This window comes from Pempheris klunzingeri, chromosome 6 (assembly GCF_042242105.1).
Source record: "Pempheris klunzingeri isolate RE-2024b chromosome 6, fPemKlu1.hap1, whole genome shotgun sequence".
Taxonomy (NCBI): Eukaryota; Metazoa; Chordata; class Actinopteri; order Acropomatiformes; family Pempheridae; genus Pempheris; species Pempheris klunzingeri.
In genome coordinates, this window is record NC_092017.1 from 26,807,873 (window position 1) to 26,816,932 (window position 9,060).

Genomic DNA, 9,060 nt, shown 5'->3' on the forward strand with positions numbered 1-9,060 from the left:
TTACCTCACTCTGGAGAATCTCTTTTGTTGGTAATTAAGTCTCGACTGAACAGACCAACTGTTACATCACGGCCGTGTCCTCTGTGCATGTGTGGCCCATTGTGTGACAGCTGAGAGGGGACATGCAGCAGTGAGGTCATGGCTGGCAGGAAGCCTCTGGAGAGAGCGGAGAGCAGAGAGCGACCACAACAACAGGAGCGGGACAGATTTCCAGCGCCCCTCACTGGCCGCTTCATCCCCTTTGTCACCATAAACCAAAAACTCTTGGAGAGAATCACATTAATGGAGGTTTAATTTGAGCTGATACGTCCTGGTACAGTATCAAAAACATAGTTTGATATAAAAACACATTCATTAAACATGTTAAAAACATTTATATAAATCCTTGTGTGAGCTCTCTAAGGCTCCACGGAGCCCAACACAGATGATCCTGGATAACTAAAGCTGGAAAAGCTGCCGGTTAACTGGTTTGGTGCCACGTTCACAGAAAATTAAAAGCCAACATCATCAGAGTGGAGTGTTTAACGTTTAGGCAGAATTAAATACACAGAAATCACACTTCAAAACGTTCACACGTACAGTTGATGCTGTTATTGTTGCCAACATAACAGGTACAGCTGCATGTTATCACCTCACTGACCCTGAACAAGCCTGCGCTGATGGAGAGTCTGAAACATAAAACTGTAGGCAGCATTTTTACAAGTCCTGGTTTTAACCCAGACTGGACACGTGGTCGAGGAAAATAATGTTCCTTCTGTCTCAACAAAGTTATCATGACATTATGAAGCTCTACAAAGGTCACGGCGGATTGTTTTCAGAACTACTTTTGTGTTACCTGATGATCCTCCCCCCTCCCAATCTGTAGAAAAAGGTCAAGCTCTGACAGTATATGGATGTGGTTACTGCTGTAGTTGTGCAGCCGCTGATGTATTAACATGAGAGAGAGTTTTATAAAGACGGACGTGTTGCTGATATAAACCACAGGAGTTCAAAATTAGGTTCACTGCAACGCTCATCCAGCAGCAGTGGAGTGTCTGAGCACAGAGCAGAGAACTTGATTTCTAGTCTCCACTAGTTTTTTCTTATCGTCAGCTGCAATGATGCAGACCAACACATATTAAATATTAGAATTCATCCATGCTCTATGCTACTGTCAAAACTCTAAAGGAAAAATTATTGCAAAAGTACAAAAATAGTTCAGAAAAATAGCTCCCAGCGTGACCTTTCCTGGCCACCGTAGAGCGCAAAACCTATTAAAAAATGTCTTTTATTACTTGTCACATTATTGTAAACTCAGTGCTTTTATCCACGTCAGGGTCCTGCAGGAATGTCGAACCCGGTTTTTCAGTGATCTGATGCTCTGAACATAACCTGCTTCAGAGGAGGGCTGGTTTCCACGGTGATCTATCCCAGTTAGAAGTGAGCCACCTTCAGGACCCCCTCGGGCTCTGGATGTGTCACACAGCGGTGGTCTCGGCCCTCAGCGGGGTCCTCTGTGGGTGGGCTCGGGCCTGCCGTTTCTCTGCCTCTCTGCGTTTCCTCTCCTGCAGGTAGCGCCTCACTCCTCGGATGGTCTGGACGGTGAGCACCGTGCCGACGGCGTACAGGATGGCTGTGATGAGCCCAAACAGAGCCACGGCCGCATCCGCCCCGTTCACGTCGCAGTTCATCCAGGTGTAGCCGCCGCCAGCGTACAGCCTCTCGCGCTGCTTACACACATCTGTGGAGTTAACCCCGATGACGAAGTGCAGGTAGAGCCCCACTGCCACCACGTACACCACCGTGCCCGCCGCCTGAAACACCAGCGCCCCAAACAGGAGCTTCCTGGACATCAGGTGGGGCGGTTTGTTCCCGGCCACCACAAACAGCAGCGAGACCACGCCGAAGGTCAGGCTGAAGGCGATGCCTCCGTAGATCCCCGGCGCCCTCATCTGGCTGTACTGCATGTCCAGCTCTCGTACCTTCTGCAGAGTTGTGCCCTGCAGGTTGAAGTTGGAGTTGATGTTGAAGCCGCCCAGGCCGCCCATGGAGGACATGCCTGATGTCACCATCTGAGCTGCGACCACGCAGATCAGGACCAGGGCGTTGGTCAGGACGGCGCAGATCAGCACGATGCCTGCAGGGAGAGGAACCACGAAATCAGATGAGGGTCAGTTTATAGTCGTTCTTAGGATGCATGAAGACACAAACAAGTGCATAAAACACAGAAACATGCACAAAAACAGTGAAATGGACAAGTATGTTATTGGAATATGAAAATAACCTGAAGTGTCTGTGCAGCAAGGACACAATTAATTATTATTACTGATTATTTTTATTAGGGATTAGTCCGTCAAAAGAGGGACGACTTGATGTCACTGCACATTTATGAATAACTGGACATTTGTTTGGCACCGCTGAAGTACAGTAGGTATTAATTACTGGGTTCATGTTGTGTTTGTACGGTGCATTTATTCTTTTATTCTTATTTAATCCATCTTTAACCAGGTTGGACCCACCGAGATCAATGGTCTGACAGATTAACTCTGCTATAAATTAATACATAATCACAAATCCAACATGAAGAAAACTGAGTGTGAAAGTTAATTCATTTTTAATTCCCAGTTACAGGTTTGTTTGTCAGAACATAAAAATAAATTGATTTAAAATGATTCCAATGAGTTTGATTAGTAAAGTACTGGGATCAGATCAATACTGGGCATCAGCAGACGTTTGATCAGAGCATCCCTGCACTTATGAGTGGCTAACAAATCTGTATGAGAGTGAGCCATTATGTGGTTACATGTGTGTAGGGCTGAAAATAACAGTTATTTATTTATTTATTTATAATTTCTTACAATTAATCTATAACTTGTTCTAATAATTGATCATTTTATCTTACAAAATTTCCAAAAATAGCAACAGACCAGCGAAAATGTCCAAGATAATGTCTTCAAGTTTACTATTCGTCAGTGAAAAAGCCAAATATATAACATTTACAATGATTAGATCATCCAAACTGTTGAGCACTATATAATATGTCATTAACATTCCTCCAGGATCGACTCTTTTGTATTTAGGTGAATGAAAATGGTCGCAGGAACATGTGATTAATCTGTCACACTCAGATATCAGGTTTCTCCCTCCTTCCTTTCAGGGCAGTGCTGCTCTGAGAGAGAAACCGGTCTGTCCAGTGCTCGCAGAGGGAAGTACGGAGCTGCAGCAGCACAGGTTTCCCTTTACTACGTCCACTCTGAACCTGCCTCACCTCTTCTGGAGCAAACGTGAGTGCATTTGGACTCCTGGTGCTCCACTCGAGGGACCTCCCGCACATGTTTGGGAGGGGAGTCGCCCTCTCGGGGGTAGTATGGGGGTCGGGAGGAGGACCTGGAACACAGAAACACACCAAGTAAACTACCACTTGTTTTTCTGGCTTCTATTCCAGCATATCCTGGTCCTGCTGAGGCACCGAGCCTCTCCACCTTCTGTTGTGTTTTCAGTACAATAATAAGAAGAAAAGTAGTTATTTGTAATTCAGTTCTTACTTCTAATCCTACATTCATAAAAACAAAATAATCAAAGATGGTTTTTACACCTGTAGGATGTTAAAGAAACACTGTCAGTGAAATCAGTACTACTGCTGCTACTAGTAAGACCTGTTAACCTTTTAGATAGATAGATAGATAGATGAGCACACACTAATAATAATAATAATAATAATGGTCCCATTGCTGTCCTGCTGATATAAATCATGTGTATGTTGCCTATTAAAGGCTCTGTGGGGGGTCCTGGTCGTGTCCATGGTTACCTGTGGTGTTTTTGTAGTTAAATCTATCCAGTGGTTGTTTATTTCTAAGGATTCTCTGACTTTCAGGACACTTTTCATTATTTTACCTCATTGAACCACTAACAGATGAAGTCAGGAACCGGTCCTGTCTGAGCTCAGGTCACAGGTGGGGTACTGGTGGTGTCTCCAGGTGGGTTTAGTGTCCTGACGGACTCACCTGTCTGTCGGTGTCCGTCTGTCTGTCTCAGGGTCTCCGTTTCTCTCCCGGTGTCCCCGGTGCGCGCGGGGCGGGTGGCTCATACCTGCCGACCGAAACCGACACTGAAATGACCTTTGGACGATGTGAAAACTGTTGTCGGTTCACAAACACTGTTTGTACGAACATTGATTCTGTTTCCTGGCGTTCGTTTCAAATTATGGACTAAAAAACTGATAACTCACCGGTGGCGGTACGTAAATACCGTAAAACGATTTCTAATCAGAAACAAACCAAACAAACACTTTTCTCCACAAAGAAGCTCTCTGGACTTAATGTCAAACAACTGTGGGTTGAAAAACTAGTTAGAAAACATTATACAACAAATCGCTTCATAACCTTAAAGATACGTAACGTAAGTTAGCCGGTAAAAAACGTAGTGTTTTAACGTAACATTACGTAATATCACCTGTTTAGACGTAATTCTGAACTTACTGTGACTTTACTGTCGAAGAAAACGCTCTAAAATCCGACTACACCGCCATAGTTGACTGTTTCAGACACACACGGTGAGTTTACAGCTTGAAACAACTCCACCCTACCTGGAGGAGGAGGAGGAGGAGGAAGAGGAGGAAGAGGAGGAGGCAGCAGCAGGTTCAGGTAGGTGTTTGTGTCACAGCTGAAGCTTCAACATTAAAAACTACGGAGGGTTTTTTTTGTTGTTGGATGAAGTCATGAGCATCTGAATCAGCCGCTTTGTGTTTGAGGCCAAAGAAGCCTCTGTTTTAGGGGACTGGTCCTCAGACAGACAGACAGACAGACAGACAGGCTGCTGCTGCTGTTAGTCTGCCTATATGTCTGTCTGTCTGTCTGCCTGCCTGCCTGCAGCCTGTCTGTCTGTCTACAGTCTGTTTGTCTGCCTGCCTATAGTCTGTCTGTGGGCAGTCTCTGTCTGTCTGCCTATAGTTTGTCTGTCTGTCTACAGCCTGTCTGTCTGTCTGTCTGCCTGTGTGCAGCCTGTCTGTCTTTGTACAGTCTCTCTGTCTGTCTGTCTGAAGCCTGCCTGCCTGTCTGTCTCTTTGCAGCCTGTCTGTCTTTCTGTCTGTCTGTCTGCCTGTCTAGGTGCAGCCTGTTTGTCTCTCTGCAGCCTGTCTGTCTATCTATCTGTCTGTCTCTCTGCCTGTCTGTCTGTGTGCAGCCTGTCTATCTGTCTGTCTGTGTGCAGCCTGCCTGTCTGTCTTCAGCCTGTCTGTCTCTCTGCAGCCTCTCTGTCTATCTATCTGTCTGTCTCTCTGCCTGTCTGTCTGTGTGCAGCCTGTCTATCTGTCTGTCTGTGTGCAGCCTGCCTGTCTGTCTTCAGCCTGTCTGTCTCTCTGCAGCCTCTCTGTCTGTGTGCAGCCTGTCTGTCTGTCTGTCTCTCTGCAGCCTGTCTATCTGTGTGCAGCCTGTCTGTCTGCCTGTCTGTGTGCAGCCTGTCTGTCTGTGTGGCAGAGGAATGTTGTTATTTATGTGCTCCTTTTTTCAGCGTACAGATCTCCATGCAGCCCCTGAAGGGCTCAGTTGTGTTCAGGGAACAATCCTGTCACACACTGTTATCACCACATTAACATCCTGTAGGCCGCCGTCACTGTCAGCGCCTCAAACACTCAGAGGAAGAAATTTTTATAGTCGTGTCATAAAACTGTGTCCAGCAGAAACACGACTAAAGATTCTCTGTCTTCAGACAGTCACAGATCACTAAACACTTTTATTATGTCATCCTGGAAAAATAATCTCTAATTAAACAATATAATAGTAAAGTCATTTTATAAACCCTCTTCTCCAAACTTTTGACTTTAAGTTAGTTTTTGGAGTTTTTTCAAGTAATTTCATGGAACATTAGGTCCCTTAAATCACCAGAGAAATAATATTTTTGACCCATTTTTCTCCAAACTTTACCTTTAAACTCACATTAAGACACAGACTCCTCAGAAACACATTCAGCAGAGCTCTTCTGCTGATAGAAACATGAGTGATTTCTTTGTGACTTATTCTGTGTGTGTATATATATATAATATATATAATATATATTATTATTATTATCTATCCACTAGGTGGGGCTGCAGTCAAAAAGGGACGCTGTTGCAACAGTTAAATTCTTCCGGGTTGCACCTGCGCACTGGAGCAGCTGTGAACATCACCTGAGGGCAGAGCCGTCATGGAGTAACTATTAGAATAAAGTCTGTTCACACACACCAGTGTCTCTCTACCGTGTTTGTTCCGGAACACGTCCTCCCTCCTGTTCGGCCATGCTGTCGCTCCGGACCGCGGCTCTCCGCTGCAGAGCTGTGGCCGCCCTGCGCTGCCCGCCCGCCGGCTACACCTCCACCAGAGCCACCGCTGCATACCTCCAGGGCCAGAGCCCGGAGCCGCGTATCCGAGAATACTTCTACTACATCGACCACCAAGGACAGGTGAGGGTACCACCTGACCCCCCCCCCCAAAAAAAACAGACCCCTCAGGGAATCAGTGATCAGCCTCTCCTGCTGGTGTGACATGTTGGTGTGTGCTCCATCCACAGCTTTTCCTCGATGACACCAAAGTGAAGAACTTTGTCACCTGTTTTAAAGGTAAAAAAAATGAACACACACAACACTTAGAAACAGTTTTTAAAAAGGTGTGTGTTTAGCAGCAACCTGACAGGTTACAGGAGGAATCAGGTAAAATATTCACATGTGGCAACTTCACAGGAAACAGAATAAAGCTTAATGTAAAATGTTCACATGTATAAAACTGAGCTGACATTGTGCATAAATAAAATAGTTTGAGCAGTATTTACCATGTGTGTACTGTTGTTATGAGTACTTCTATTGTCCTGTTCTTATTCTTATTGTTGTAGTTTATTTCTAATTTTCTTACTGTACATAGAGAGACAAATTCCTTGTTTGCTTGTACAAACTTGGCCAGTAAAGTTGATTCTGATTCTGATGAAGTGGTTGAAGTTTTAAAACAGGATTTGGCACTTTTCAAATAACAGTTTATTTTTGTCCCACGCTAAGACTCAGTGATCTGTGACCTCCCGTCCTGCCCGTGGCTCTCAGCTCCAGGCCCTTTGGTTCCTACTGGAGACATAAAACTTTAAAAACTATGCATAAATATATCGTTTGTTTAAAAAAAAAAGGGTGGATGAATCCACATTTGGTGCTTTTTTGTATTGGGTGCAGCAGGGCAGTGTGTGTGTGAAATCTACAGTGTGTCATCGTTGTTTCACGGCTCCTCATCGTGTGTTTGTGTCGTTATCTCCAGATAAACCGTTCCTGGTCTTCTTCTTCAGTCGTCTGAGGGGAAACCAGAGCGGCCGCTATGAGGAGGACTTCCCCTTCCTGTCCCTGTGCGGCAGGGAGAGGAACTTCCTGCGCTGCGATGACCGTCCTGTGGTCTTCACCCACCTGCTGCCGGGGATCCCGGGAGACCAGGAGCTGCTGTCGTACTGCGGCGGGGCGGAGAAGCTGTCCGTCCCGTTCCAACCGGAGGCGCTCTACATGCATCCTGTCAGCGGACGGGTTTACCACCCGTGCTCGGAGCGCGGAGGGGGGGTCGGCCTGGTCAGGTCGGCTCTGGCCATCGAGCTCAGCCCGTTCTTTGTTTACGCACCGGAGAAGAGCCAATCGGGACAGCCCACACACTTTCTCTGGGGAGGACGGGAGCACACGCTGACCAATGAGCTCGCAGGATTCTTCCCCCCCGCTGAGGGGGAAGGCGGCGGACAGCAGGGGGAACTGGGATAACCACCAGAGCGGGTTAGATCTAGATGCTGTCCTGTGACATGTCCACATTAACCACCCACATCTCACACCGGCAACGACGACTACTGTCCCACAGCTGAGGCCACAATGTGGTTGTTCCTGTTTGGGGCCTGGGGGGTTGGGTTGGGTTGGGTTGGGGGGGGCGATGTGCCCTCCTGTCCTCGTCCGTGTGATGTGTGAGAAGTGGATTCAGTCACATTCACCGATGATACAGAGCGTTTGGCTCTGTTTCACCGGCTAAATCAGGTGTTCTCACCTTTTCCTTGGCTTGAAACCCCTCAAACAAAGCAGATCATGTCCCCCCCCCCACCACCACCTCAGGGTGGAGAGCCTGAAGCTACAGATGGGTGACAGGCAGCAAAAGTTAATTCAAGTTTAAAGATAAGATAAGAAACTTTAATTAAACCGAAGTGAAAAGCAGGTAACTGTGAGAGAGGTGAGATGCTGCTGCTGCTGATTTATCCTGTTTATCTTTACGAAAACAGCTCGAGTGTCTTTGGCGTATTTATAGAGAGCATAATAAACAGTTTGGCTCTACACATAGTTTAATATGCTAAATGTATATATTGATGTTGGTGTGCTTGCATAGAAGATACAAATTTGAATATTTTATTTTTTGGAAAATATGATAGAAAAAAAAACACAAAACAATATAAAATATATATAAAAAAAAGCAAATAACTTGATGACAAGAGTTTTAGAATAAACTACTGAATGTGTACTCAGATCATTATGAATAAAATTAGATACTCTGGATGTCTGGTTTTATTTATGATTCTACATACACTCCTCACAAAAAGTTAGGGATATTCAGCTTTCAGGTGAAATTTCAGGATGAACCTAAAATGCATTCTAACCTTTCCAGGTGAACTTAATGTGACCTTCTCTAAACCTTTGAATGCACATGTCCAACTGTTCAGTGTCTCAGTACTTTCTGCACCAGCTGCTGTTCTCTAACAAGAAGCTTAACAGCAACATTCACAACAGGTTTGATCCATGAATCCACCAATACATTTCCTGCTTCAGTTAGAATTGGTATTTAAACAGTCCTCCTCATCCTGCTGTTCACATTCTGACATCATGAGACCAAGACGACACCTAACAGTTGATCAGCAGCACCTCAACACTGGAGGCTTCAAACAGGAAGTCCTCAGACGGAGGTGTTCACTGAGCTTAGAGGGTCACAGAGTGTCATCAGGAGGTTGGAACAGTGATACAGAGACTGGAAGAGTCACAGAAAGGAGAGGAGTGGACGTCCTTTGGCCACATCCATATTTATTGAGACACTGAAAATGTTTTGTTGTGGTATACCT

The 9,060-nt window shown here is 45.5% G+C and overlaps 2 protein-coding genes across 2 annotated transcripts; one reads left to right on the forward strand and one right to left on the reverse strand.

Moving 5' to 3' along the window:
- Nucleotides 1–1,453: 1,453 nt before the first annotated feature.
- On the reverse strand, nt 1,454–4,080 carry LOC139203123 (MARVEL domain-containing protein 3). The gene is made up of 3 exons (XM_070832791.1): nt 3,984–4,080; nt 3,248–3,366; nt 1,454–2,116 (listed from the first exon to the last, which is right to left on the reverse strand). The coding sequence occupies exons 1-3, from the start codon at nt 4,064–4,066 to the stop codon at nt 1,458–1,460; spliced, it is 861 nt and encodes a 286-aa protein (XP_070688892.1). The 5' UTR covers nt 4,067–4,080; the 3' UTR covers nt 1,454–1,457.
- A 2,045-nt stretch (nt 4,081–6,125) lies between these two features.
- c6h8orf82 (chromosome 6 C8orf82 homolog) lies at nt 6,126–8,420 on the forward strand. The gene is made up of 3 exons (XM_070831889.1): nt 6,126–6,415; nt 6,523–6,571; nt 7,248–8,420. Exons 1-3 carry the CDS (start codon nt 6,251–6,253, stop codon nt 7,727–7,729), a joined length of 696 nt encoding a protein of 231 aa, XP_070687990.1. The 5' UTR covers nt 6,126–6,250; the 3' UTR covers nt 7,730–8,420.
- Nucleotides 8,421–9,060: the final 640 nt, after the last annotated feature.

Excerpts from the sequence above, each read along its gene's own strand:
- LOC139203123 (XM_070832791.1), bottom strand. The coding sequence starts at position 4,066 with ATGAGCCACCCGCCCCGCGCGCACCGGGGACACCGGGAGAGAAACGGA. Across the intron at positions 3,367-3,983 it reads AGACGGACACCGACAGACAG|GTCCTCCTCCCGACCCCCAT; the intron begins GTGAGTCCGTCA and ends TCTGTGTTCCAG. Across the intron at positions 2,117-3,247 it reads TCACGTTTGCTCCAGAAGAG|GCATCGTGCTGATCTGCGCC; the intron begins GTGAGGCAGGTT and ends CTCTCCCTGCAG.
- c6h8orf82 (XM_070831889.1), top strand. The coding sequence starts at position 6,251 with ATGCTGTCGCTCCGGACCGCGGCTCTCCGCTGCAGAGCTGTGGCCGCC. Across the intron at positions 6,416-6,522 it reads ACATCGACCACCAAGGACAG|CTTTTCCTCGATGACACCAA; the intron begins GTGAGGGTACCA and ends CTCCATCCACAG. Across the intron at positions 6,572-7,247 it reads CTTTGTCACCTGTTTTAAAG|ATAAACCGTTCCTGGTCTTC; the intron begins GTAAAAAAAATG and ends CGTTATCTCCAG.